The following is a 13,457-nucleotide window of genomic DNA, read 5'->3' as shown; positions in this document are numbered from 1 at the left end:
GCTTCCAGCTCTAGCCTCCCCTACCATGATGGCCACTATGCCCTGGAAGAGTGAGTAAAGTTAAATCTTTTCCCTCCTTCTTCATTTTATTTGTCTATTTATTTTAGAGAAAGAGAGAATGGGCACACCAGGGTCTCCTGCCTCTGCAAACAAACTCCAGACGCAGGCACCACCACGTGCATCTGGCTTACGAGGGTCCTGGGGAGTCAAACCTAGGTCCTTAGGTTCTACAGGCAAGTGCCTTAATGGCTAAGCCATCTCTAGAGCCCAAATCCTTTTCCTTCTGGGAGCTGCTTCCGGCCCAGGTATTTGTTCCCAGCAATGAGAAAGTAACTGATATAACATGTATCCCCCCATAACATAATGTTGCAATCCTCAGGTGCATACAATAGCATGCATTTTTAAATAAGAAATTATAAAATGGCACAGAAAAATGTATGAAATATTTTCTAGCGTGCTAATGTATATCTGGTTAATCTTAATTTATATGAAAGGTGTCTCTTTTACTTTTTGAACTTTTTTTTTTTTTTTTTTTTTTTTTTGTTTTTCGAGGTAGGTTCTCACACTAGTCCAGGCTGACCTGGAATTCACTCTGTCACCTCAGGGTGGCCTTGAATTTACAGCGATCCTCCTACCTCTGCCTCCCGAGTGCTGGGATTAAAGGCGTGTGCCACCACACCCGGCATTTTTTGAACTTTTGATTAGAACAATTATAGAGGGAGTATGTTTATTCTATACCTTTCAATACAATTTTATGACACATAAAGATCCTCACAAGTTCTAACTTCATTGTCAAGGGTATCCTGCTGCATGCACATAAACAGACCTTGTTCTGAAGCCCAGCTTCTTTCAACTGTGGGTCATGATCTTTTATGGGGTTGTAAAAAAATATGGCAACAGTAAAAGGTTTCTGAATGTGTGTCCAAACATTAACTCAAAGTCAGCTGCATGATAAATTGAGGCATTTCTGGCAGCGCTCACCTGTGTTGTTGCATGGCCTTACTGTAGCCTTGGTTCTCAACATACAACATGTGGACTTCACACTCTACATGCCATCACAGCATGCAATACCCATGAACACTACCCAAAACACTCAGCTTACATATAGGGAGACTATATTATGGCAATGACTTTTTAGTACGTATAAAGTTTTCTGTTCATGTAGATAGAAGCATAATGGCTTCACTATGGAAAACAAAGACATTTATCTGTTTGTTTATTTACTTATGTACTCAGAGACAGGGTCTCTTCACTCACGTTGGCCTTAAACTCCCTTTGTTGCCAAGAATAACCCTGAACTTCTGATCCTCTTGCCTCCACCTCCTGAGTGCGGGGATAACAGGTATGTGCTACCATGCCCAGTTTATAGGGTGCTGGGGATCAAAGTTGGGATCCTTGCATATTAGGCAGGTACTCCATCCACTGAGCCATACCCTCAGCCCTCCAAAGTGCTTTTTCTACCATCATTTTTCATCATGTAAGTATCAAATTAGCATGCATTTGGATTGTATTGTTAGAATGTTTGATTTTAAAAATTACTGACTTCTCATTTAAAAATGATGAATTTTGGCTTGGGATTAGACAGAATTTCTGAAATGGCTCTAAACATACTTGTGCCATTTTGTACTATGTGAGTAAATGAAACATTATTCTCAGCATTGACAGGTTAAAAAAATCTAAATATTGATCAACTGAAAACTATTGAAGTTGCCCTACATCCTGCAGAATCAAATATTCAGCTACAATTTAATTGTTCGTATGAAAATGAAAGCATAACCACCTCAATATGCAAATTTGCTTTCATATGTAATAAATGACACACTTATATGTATACCAACAAGTTACTTAAAATATGTTTTTTTATGTTTTATTATCAGTAAACTTTTGACTTATATACCTAGTTTAGATATCTATGTAATCAGGGTCACATAAATATTTCTTGGGCAAAAAGGTCACAAGAGGGAAAAGTTTAAGAAGTCCTATTCTAAAACATACACCCCAACCCAGGAAGGATCTTACTAATACTTTTTCTCACAAGCATTTAACATAGCCTTCAATACACCACAGACAAATTAAACAGCAGTTCCTTATAACAGACTTAGCCAGCAAGGAGTCCGTGATACTTTAGCTTGGGGTTAGTGGTGGAAAGGAAGAGAGAGGAAACATTTTAAGCCCCATCCTTCTTCCTTGCCCATCTTTTAAAAGAAACAAGGAATAACTCTGCTTCTTTAACACCAAGCTACCCACAATTCAGGGTACACGGACTTCATGTATGCGTCTTTGCAAAATTCATATACTAATGCCCTAACTCACTGTGGGACAGGGCTAGAAGCCAAGACCACTGTAGGACAAGAGGGTAAAGTCCTCCATGATGGATGAATATCCTTATGAAATGAAGAAAGATAGCTTTCTTCCTCCACCAAGGGAGGTGCTGTAGACAGTTCTACGATGCAGGGATGAACATCCAAATCAGATACAGTTTTATGGGAAGAAGAGATTTATTTCAAGCTTACAGAATCCAGGGGAAGTTCCATCAATTGTGGAAGAAGCTGGCTCCAATTCAGAAAGCCTTGCAGGGAGAGAAACCACCACCAGCCAGCAATCAGCAAAAAGCAGCAAGCAGGGACCCAGACAGAGCTCACATACCTCTACATAGCTTTGGGCTGGAATTCAGATCCACCCCCAAACACATGTGCTCCAGGCAGCACTTCCTCCAGGCAGGCAGCTGAAGACCTAAATTACAAGTTTAATAAAACACCAGGGTTGGAGAGATGGCAGATCTTCCTCCAATCTTGGAACTCACGGACAAGTCATGCACGGAGTCACAGAAAGAGGGATATCTGCTGACAATGGTTTCCCATCAGTCAGCCACCGAATCTAATAATAGTCTCAACTGCAGCCCGAGACCTCTGCTATGATGTGCCAGTAGCTTATTCAGAACTGGAGGACAGAATGATGCTAAAATGAAAAGGTCTGCCTGAGGGAAACCCACAAAGATTCCGGTGCTAGCAAATTCAAGTCTAAAAGTCATCCCACTCCAGAGCTCCTGTCCCCAAACCCTGCCAGGCCTCTTTAGTACTGGCTTTAAAAATCTTTTTTTAACTTTTTATTAGAGAGAGAAAGCAGCAGATAGAGAGAATGGGTGTGCCAGGACCTCCAGCCACTGCAAACCCCAGATGCATGTACCACCATGGGCAACTGGCTTACGTGGGTACTAGGAAATCAAACCTGGGTTCTTGGGCTTCACAAGCAAGTGCCTTAACCACTAAGCCAGCTCTCTGGCCATAGCACTGGCTTTTGACAACATAGTATCTGAACCATCTTCAGAGAGGCAGAAATGCTTCTCTCATTCTAAAAGTAAGAAAAAGCCCAGGAATCCTGTGCACTGTTGTAACCTAGGATGCAGGGAAACAGAAACATACAACCAGTTTTGTTTATCTTGGCAAATCTGGCAGGAAAGGATCACACCCTAACAATTAACAAGCCACAATTGGACTTAACTCTGCCTGAAGCTGTTTATTCCTGAGCATAGCCCTTGTGGGCGAACATACAGTGGGGGCAAAAACTGCAGGTCCATTTAAAAAGCACATGGCACTATAAGGCTGTGTTTCCTCAGTGTAAAGAGGAATGGTCAAGGAGCTCAAAGAGTTAGCTTTATGTGCTGCTGGGTGTGGGTGAAAGGGCTATGAGAGAATATTCTCTGCACCACTTTTTTTTTTTTTTAAATTAAAGCACCGGAAGTTTAATGTAGGTCCAACTTTGCAAAAGTCATTATGCTTATAATCAATTCTAGTTGGCCTTCAACAGAAGATTCCAGTAAAAGTAAAGCTGAGGTACAATTGTTCATGGTGGTTAAGAGCTTTAACACTTAAGTCTTAGTGATTATCCAAGGTCTAGGAGAGACATCAAAATTGTATATCATTCATCCAGTCATTTGTGGATACCAGTTGTGCACAGGGAACTGTGACATAACTATGCGATAGCCAGTGACCACAGGGGCCATTCACTGGGAGGAACATTTTCAGCAGCATCCCTCTCCTTGAGGAACTCAGACGGGGTAGACAAACTTGTCCATTGGTTCTGACTCCTGGGTTTAAGGCACTGGTTCTCAGGACAGCCCTCGCAGGTCACACAGTCCTTGAACCCTCAGTTGTACCCTGTTTATAAGGAGTATAAGATAGCTACCTTGCATGATTTAATGACAATACAGTGAAAGCACATGGGAGGCCTCCGAGGTAAGGAAGCAAAGGTGTGCTGGACATTAAACATAGCGGGCACTTGGGATTTCCCCAGTCCCTGACTCTAGTTTAGACTGTCTCCTGCCGCAGGGACTACTCATCACCATGGAAGTTAGCAAATTCCCTTGTTAGTTTTCAAATGGAAGTTCTGAAGGAAAAGGTGAGAAAGAATACACAAGAAAATTCTTGAAAAGACACTATTTGTTAACAGAAAATAAATTGGTGTTTGTTTTGTAAAACAAAACTACCCAAAAGGAAGAAAGGAAGGAAGGAAGGGAGGGAGGGAGAAGAGAGGGAAGTGGAGGGATAGAGAAGAAAGGGGACTGGGAAGGGAGTATAAATTTTCTTCCAAGTGATGTGGCCTGTGTGGAGCAAAGTGCTGCTGAGACGCTCCACAAATTCTTCTCTCCATACCTGCTCCTCCTCAGCAATGCTGGCATCTTCCTGCTTCAGAACCAATCAGGTACTTAACGGGCAGGAGGGAGCAATCAGAAGACAGAAGTAATGGAAGTGCTTCCTGCTCGTCTTTAACACCCAGCTGATCTTAAGCACTCCCGCTCCACAAAAGAATGGCTTCCTTTGCCTTACTCTGAGTTGGGGGTGACAGTCTACAGGGGAGAGCAGGGGCCCGAACCTTGATAGGCAGGCAAGAGTCCCTCCCCCAGGAAAGTCTGGAGAGACTCAGAGCACAGCAGCCTGCCTGCTTCTTGGGTCCAGTCCAGAAGGTTGGAACTCCTACAGAACCCGAGAACCGGAAGGGCTTGTCTTGCTGCAGCGTTTCGCCAGTCACAAGTCTCTCGATCTGGTGCAGTGCGGCAAAGGCTGCCAAAATCCCTAACTAGTGCTCCGGGGTACACAATTGGTAGAAGGGGTCTGGATGGGGTATCGCACCGTAGAGGCCTTCATGGCCAGGGGGCTGCCTAGATCAAAGTGTAGGCACAAGAAACCCACCAGGAAGTATTTCCACACATCCTAGGTCATATGGTGAAGGGGAGGGTGGCAAATGTGTATCCCCCAAAGAGACTTAAATCGGAAGAGGCCAGGATTTACATTTGAAGTGACGACGTTAATTTGTAAGATTAAGTTTCATTCACCTCTGCCTCTGACCCCAGCAACAAACACAATGACCTCCAGTGCTGTAAGCAATCCCAGAATCACAAGTAACTTGACTCAGTTCTACTTCTGCATAACTGGGTCCTGACTATTGATGCTGATCCCATTACTCCTGCAACGCGTGCACACTGAACGATGGGTAAAGAATCCTGGTGCACGTCACACAAGGTTTGCACCGGCACAGCTACGAGGCCAAGCTGGCTTCGGGTCCTCCTTGCTCTCTCTTTCCAGAGTTAGTTTCTCTCTCTCTCTTTCTTTCCCTGGGGGAAGGGGGGGGGTGTTCCAGGTCCTTCTGTGACAGAGTACTCACTTCCACAGGCATGCCCAGGGCAGTGAGCATCCTGAAGCCATCAATTCCTCATCCTTCATTGTCAAACTTGACCTGTAAAACCTGCCTTTTGATGAAACAGTCTTCATGCCGGAAGGGTTGGGGAAGAAATGTGTTACACTCGTTTAATGACCTACACAAGCACAATCGGGAGGAATGGCCTTCCGGTCAGGGACACGCCCAACCTGTGACAGCTGTAGTGCCAGAGTGGTTGAATTGTCTTAATTCTGGCAGACTATATATAGTGCTAAAGGCGTTCTGTTGATAAGGAATGATGTTGAAATCTTATCTAGGGAAGAAATGTGAAGTTTCTTTTCTCTGTAAATTTAAGTGAGACGTCAATTTATGGGCAGTCCCATGTAGAACACAGAACAAGTGGGTGTGGGGGTGGTGGTGGGGGGAATCAATCCTGAAAGTTGTAACACAAATCACTGAGGCTTGGAGTGAAATCCTTGCAGGAATGTTGTCAAAGGTGCATTGTTTACTTAGCAGTAAGGCCAGCACGGAAGACCACGGGGACCAATCACAGCAGGCCGGGAGCTCTTGTTTCTCTCCTAGAACAGACCAGGCATGCTCAGAGGCTGTGCTCCAGTCTTCACTGCACCCACTGAGGAGCCAGCGACGGGGAAAGGGGAAGGAATGTACAAAAGTTGCACATGTACAAGAGAGTGAGAGGAATGAATATATATACCTAGACAACACACCAAAGTGAAAACTGAAATTTTCCAAGGAAGGCAAGAAAGTAGCAGATAAAATTTCAATTGCAGACTGAAAAGATGGCTTAGCGGTTAAGGTGCTTGCTGGCCAAGCAAAAGGATGTAGGTTCGATTCCCCAGTACCCACGTAAGCCAGATGCACAAGGTGACTCATGAATCCAGAGTTCATTTGCAGTGGCTAGACCATGGCATGCCCGTTCTCCTCCCACCTCAGACAAAGAAATAAAAATAAATGAATAAAATATTTTAAATTTAAAAATTAATTGTAAGCTGGACATGGTGGTGCATGTCTTTAATCCCAGCACTCAGAAAGCAGAGGTAGGAGGATCACTGTGAGTTCAAGGCCAGCCCTGTACTACAGAGTGAATGCCAAGTTAGTCTGGACTAGCGTGAGACCCTACCTTGAAAAAACAAACAAACAAACAAAAAATAACTGTAGGGCTAAGGAGATGGCTCAATGGTTAAGAGTACTTGCTGCTTAAGCATGAGGTCTTTGAGACTACTCAAGTTAGATTTCTCAGAACCCGCATAGAAATGTAGAAGTATCAATGCATGTAACCCCAGCCCATGAGGAGAGGGCAAGAGACTGGAGGCTCTCTGGGGCTCGCTGACTGAATATAGCACCTCGGGGTTAAGGCAGAGAACCTGGCTCAAGGAAATATATGGATGAGCAATAGGAAAGGCACCTGAAGTTCTCTGGCCTAAATACACATGTGCATATATAATATACCACACATCACCTGTAACACAGCACACATAACACACACCTGCGTGCGCACACGCACATACATACTTAACTATAGGCAGAGAATTACTGTTCACTGCAATGACTGTCCTCATCAGGGGTCACTAGGTCCTTTGGAAGCAATAACTACTTACTCTTCAGACAAGGGAAAGAAAAGAGAGCTGACCTAGAAGTGGAGGAAATTCTAGCCCCCAGACATTCCAAGACTAGCTGTCTCCAGGGCACCTTTGGGCCATGTATCTCCCAGCTTTGTTTTCCCCAGCTAATCACTGTAGATAACAATTCTCCATTCCCCACCTCCATCAGCTTGAATTTGAAGAATGGCCTCCAAATAAGAGAATATGTATAGGGCTGCAAAGATGGTTCAGTGGTTAAGTGCTTGCCTGTGAAGCCTAAGGACCCCGGTTTGAGGCTCGATTCCCCAGGACCCACATTAGCCAGATGCACAAGGGGGCGCATGTGTCTGGAGTTTGTTTGCAGTGGCTGGAAGCCCTGTGTCCATTCTCTCTCTCTCTCTGTCTGTCTGTCGCTCTCAAATAAATAAGAATACACAAAAAAATTTAAAAAAACAAAAGAGAATATGTCTAGTGTTAACCCTTTATTAACAGTGCTGATTCTTACACTCCATCCAAATGTATCTGGGAGCACAGGCCTGACTAGGGAGGTGCTGTGTGCTGGTGGCAGTGAGAGGGAAAACATCAAGGCACAGCTTCATCATAAAGATACAGAACAAAAGCATGTCCTCCAACAACCTTAACGGCACCACCCCACTAGATCTTAAGTCCTATGGAACATACAACGTGGTACAGACATTCACAACTGAGCTCTAGAAAGTTATGGGCAAGTCAAATATGTTTACATAACTGGCAATGTTAGCAATGCACCATCCCTGGGAAAATGGCTTAAAATAAATAATTTTGGAGCAGGGGTCTATAGTGTTCTTGTATCAAACATGACTGAGGAATGCATGAAAAGAGGCCCCAGCAGACAAATGATGAGAGGCAAGCAAGTCATTGTCACCGGGCATTTACTACACTTTACTATGTTTTGACTTCGTGATGTCATTCCATTCTCACAGGAGCATGAGGCAAGTTTTAAAAGGATGATTCCCATTTTGCACGTGTGTAAACTGAGACTGTTCAAGCTACTGAGTGTCAGCTATGGAAGAAGCTCCAGACAGTGTGTCTGCCTTACACCTAACCAGCCCACTGCTGGAGCAAAGGAGAAGATCCCAGTTGCACTGGGAAAACCTGGCAGTATTTGAGGGCTCACTTAATACAAACCTTACACAGAACTTCACACAAGCTCACATAACCCTCTCCCAATCCTAGGCTGCAGGAACTATTGTCATAGCCGCTTTACAGATGAGGAAGTGCAAGTATTTCTCCACTGTTTTATGGTTGCCTCCCCACACTTCTCTTTCCTAATCAGCCCTGACAAATCTTCAGACCACAGGGAGACTGTATCTCTCTACAGGTTGCATATATGTCTAGGCTCCAGACATAAAGAGTAAGAGTTCCTCACTAGCTTCCCACGGAACATATTTTGCCCCACTGAGAATGTGTGGCTCACCACTGAACAGAGCTTGACGGCAACAAATGGCTGTGGTGCAGGAAAGCTGTGCCTTCTCTCATTGCTCATTCAACCCTGCACTGTTTACTGGGTGAAAAGGGCCAGACACAGCGCTGTGTGATTGCACTTAGGCTACCAGGACCTGGAACAGGGGCTGCAACTGGAAGGAGGGTTTGATGGGAAAGAAGTGTGAGGAAACTCCAGCATGAAAGGCACATTTTACCTGCATCCAGGTGATGGGTACAGTATACATACCTGCATTTACTCTATATGAGTTATATCCCAAAGAAATACAATAAGCAACAGTATTTTCTTACTTCAAAATGACTATTCAGCCTAGATCTGTACAGGGCCCCTAAAGGATCCTCACACCTTGCTACATCCAAGCCCACTGAGAGGTGCTGTGGTACCATGTAGGCTTGGGAAAATGAGCCCATCAGCTTCCCAGTGATGGCCCGGGAATCCCAAGGCCTAAAACATCGCAAAGTGGAGAAAATGCAGAGTCTAGGAGTTTCCTCAGGCCAGCAGGCCTTAAAATAAAATCTTCTGAGGCTTGCAAAGTGGCCCACAAATTCACCAAAAGGGAGATGTGAGGGAAGCCTCTCTGTGGGTATATATATTTTTGGACAGCAGCCCACGTGCTGCCCTTGACACTGTGCCTGACACTGAGCAGTCATTTATAAGAGCACTGTTACTTGACTTTTCACATGCTTATGTCACTTTCCAACTAGATGACTCTGTGGTTGGCACTATGCCATTCTACCAGCTCACTACACTCAGTGGCCCTCACAGAGCCTTCCTATCAGGCTACCGGGCCATTAAGTATGAAGGTGCAACTTGTTAGGGCACACATTGGCAGCAGGGTCTACAGAGGGCTCTTTGAGTTAGTTCTATGTGGCAGCAGCTATCTAAGGAACACAATCTAGGTGCCCATCTACTGGAATTACTAAGACATGACACGATTTAGGGGCACGGAAGGAAACATGTTATAAGCTAGGCCTTCTAGAAAATCTGAGGCAAGCAGCCACCATCACTTTGAAGATGACTCAAAATCCTTCTTCTATTAGGGGCCATGAAGGGTACCAGAAGGGGAGAGGAACTTGGTAGGGTCTACTTTAGAAGAAACTAGGAATATGATTGACCAAGTAAATCAGTTTTTAAAAACTGCTCATCTTTAGCATTGGAAAGAAAAAAGTAACTATGGACTTATACTCGTTGGAAACCTACTATGCATTAGGTATCCTTCCAAGTATGGTATAAATGGTGACATTATTACACCAGCTGTACAGACATACAAGGAGGTGATACGTCCTAATTTAGGATGGTGGTGTTGGAAAGTGAACACTTTCACGCTCCATGCCACTCTGCCTCTCTGTGTGACTTCTAAACTGTCAGTGGCATACAGGGTGGGTACCTCTGCCTCCCAAAGACAGTTAAGAGAGAAGCAGAGAGTACACGGCAAAGGAAGAATTTGAAAGAGGCACAGATGAATGCCTTCCAAACCTTCACTCTCAAACACACCTGTCTGCTTTCCCTGAATCAAAGATTAGGTGACGAAGTTTTAGCATAGCCAGGAGAAAAGCAAGGATCCTGAACAAGTCCCCAGCCAGCCCCTGAAGTGGGCTTGGTGAAGGGCAGCTGTGCAGAAATGAGGACAAAGCTAACCTGAGAGCAGAGCCCTTAGCATGGACTGTCTGTGCAACAGCAGTTGTTGGATTGAATGATTAAGTGTGCAACACATGCCACACTAACCAGGTCTTACCTGCACTGTCTGCACGGTGTAGATTTTCTTCAGGTTTGAGGCACACTCTGCTGCTGTGGCACCAGGCAGAGATCTAACATCAGCAAGAAAACAAAGAAGCAAGGCTAGTCAGTGGTCTCAAGCTATGCTAGTCAGTGCTCCTAAGATATGCCACAATATAACTACAGCCGATGCTCCTAAGATACACCACAATATAACTAACTACAGTCGATGTTCCTAAGATACACCACAATATAACTACAGTTGGAGCTCATAAGATACACCACAATATAACTAGAGTCAATGCTCATAAGATATATCACAATATAACTCTAGTCAGCGCTCCTAAGATATGCCACAATATAACTACAGCTCATGCTCATAGATAAGCCACAATGTGGCTTCAATGGAAACCAGTTCTAAGCCCACAGAATTGGACATATGCAGGATGATGATCAGAATCTTAAATATAAAATTCCTTCATTGTGAAGGCACATGTTTGCTCCTTCTAATAATCAGCTTTCTTATCCTTGGAAATTTGATAGAAAGGTAAAATATGCAATAAAGATAATGAAAATTTTAAAATCATATATATAAAAAAAAATCCTGACAGCAACCCAGCATTCTTTCTAGGACTTTAGGTAAGAAATTACCTATTGTACCAATGACAGTGAAAATCCAGTTTCCTATCCTGGAGATTCATTTGAGAACTTACAGTACTCTGGTGGCAATTATCTGTATCCTAAAAAACAGGTAACAATTTGCCCACCTTAAAAAATATTAAATTAAGGGCTGGAGAGATGGCTTAGTGGTTAAGGCACATGCCTGTGAAGCCTAAGGACCCAAGTTCGATTCTCCAGGTCCCACATAAGCCAGATGCAGGTGGTGGTGCATACATTTGCAGTGGCTAGAGGCCCTGGCATGCCCATTCCCATTCTCCCCCCCCCCCCCCGCCACGTCTCTGTCTCTAATAAATAAGTAAAAATAAAATCTTTAAAATAATTACACTAAGTCAAACTCAGTTTCACCTGAATTTTCATGTGTTAAACTTTTTTCCCTTAAAAGAAAAATGAAAGTTTTCTCCAGTAATATGCTCCAGCTCTTTGAATGAGCTCTGGTGGGCTGTATGGGCAGAATGCATTTATCTTTAGTTTGCTGTATGTTCCACTAGATGGCAACATACTACAGGCTTTTTCACCAGAAAACCTTTATGATTTGACCAAGCACCATGTCCTGGGTCTGGGGGTGAGATGTCTGTCCCATCAATCTTCATATATTCAAATCCTCTGTTCCTGTCATTGTGTCTCTCCCTACTCTCTTAGTAGTTTGATCTCAAGCATGTTAATGTCAAGCCCGAGATGATACCTCACTGTACCAACAGTGCTCAAAGCCCATGTCTAGCTGTCCCTCACAGCTGACCCACTGGAATTTAGAAGCTATAAAATGAACATCTTTTCCCAGCTACTCACCCTCCACAAAGACTCAGTTCCCAGGGCTCATCAGCTTGAATCATTTCCTGTACAGTCACTACACCACTACCTCATAGAGATGAAAAGGAAACTCAAGCCAGGCGTGGTGGCACATGCCTTTAATCCCAGCACTCGGGATGCAGAGCTAGGAGGATTGCCGTGAGTTCAAGGCCACCCTGAGACTACATAGTGAATTCCAGGTCAGCCTGGGCTAGAGTGAAACCTTACCCCACCCCCAAAAAAAAGAAGAAGAGAAAAGAAAAGAAAACAAAAGAAAAGGAAACCCACATTAGCTCTGAAGTGGAAGCTACAGGATGGCAAAGACCCAAGGTGGCAGAGATCCACAAACTATGGCAGGAAGTAAGGACCAAAAAGCACTCAAAATCAAAACATCAAAAAGGGCAAGAAAAGATAATGAAGGTTAAAAATACCTTCCATACATGTTTAAAATTATCAAAATAAATTCACAAAAAGCTGTTTCCAGAGCTAGGGAGATGGCTCAGTGGTTAAGATCACTTGCCACTGAAGCATGAGGGCCTTTCAGACCACATACCTCCAAATTCAACTGCCCAGAACCCACATAAAAAGTTGGGTGCATGGGTTGGATAGATGGCTTAGTGGTTAAGGTGCTTGTTTGTGAAGCCTAAGAATGCACATTTGAATTTCCATGTCCCACATAAGCCAGACACACCATGATACAAGTGTGCAATGTCACACATACACACAAGGGGCGCATACATCTGGAGTTCACTTGCAGTGGCTGAAGGGCCTGGTAAACCCATTCTCTCTCTCAAATAAATAACTAAAAATATGTTGGATGTGGCCACATAGTTCTGTAACACCAGTCCAAGGCAGTGGTAAGCAGCCATTCACTGCAGTCAGCTGATGGACAGCACCTCTGGATTAAGGGAGGACCCTATCTCAAGGGAACATGCAGATTAGCCATAAGAGAAGAACACCTAATGTTCTCCCCTGGCCTTAGCAAGCTCATGGATGGGGCACATGCATCTGCACACACATGTGCATACACCACATATCATACACCACACCACACCACAACTAGAAAGTTGTTGTAACAAAATACCCAACCAACACAAGCTGATGGAAGGAAAGTGTTTCTATTGTGGCTTAGAGCCTGGCGAAGATACTCCATCGCAGCAGGGAAAGCATGGTGGAGGCGAAGCTGAACATCTCATCTTGTCACATCAGATGGAAGGTAGTAGCAAGGTGAGCAACCTGGTGAACACCCAGTGAGGTAGACTAGTAAAAGCCAAGGTCTGCCCACAGAAGCACACTTCTTTTGGCAACATTCCACTTCCTAAAGGCTCTGCCAGCGAGAGACCAAATATCCAAAAACCATGAGCCTATGTGGGTCATTTCATTCCTTACTAAAATTACTTTTATTTATTTGCAAGAAGAAAAGAAGAGAGAGAAACAGGTATGCCGGGGCTTCTGGAGATGCATGTGTCATTTTGTGCACATGACTTTATGTGGGTACTGGGGAATTAGACCTGGGCCGTCAGATTTTATGAGCT

At 44.0% G+C, this 13,457-nt stretch overlaps 1 protein-coding gene across 1 annotated transcript in view; it reads right to left on the bottom strand.

Moving 5' to 3' along the window:
* Positions 1-13,457, bottom strand: part of Eif4e3 (eukaryotic translation initiation factor 4E family member 3) — a 45,545-nt gene that overhangs the window by 17,778 nt on the left and 14,310 nt on the right. Inside the window, exon 2 of the mRNA XM_045134143.1 lies at positions 10,475-10,547. Within this exon, the coding sequence (XP_044990078.1) occupies positions 10,475-10,547 (73 nt within the window). The remainder of the gene's footprint in view (positions 1-10,474; positions 10,548-13,457) is intronic.

The sequence above is a fragment of the Jaculus jaculus genome, chromosome 14, assembly GCF_020740685.1.
Source record: "Jaculus jaculus isolate mJacJac1 chromosome 14, mJacJac1.mat.Y.cur, whole genome shotgun sequence".
NCBI classification, from domain to species: domain Eukaryota; kingdom Metazoa; phylum Chordata; class Mammalia; order Rodentia; family Dipodidae; genus Jaculus; species Jaculus jaculus.
This window is presented reverse-complemented; position numbering and strand designations above follow the sequence as displayed.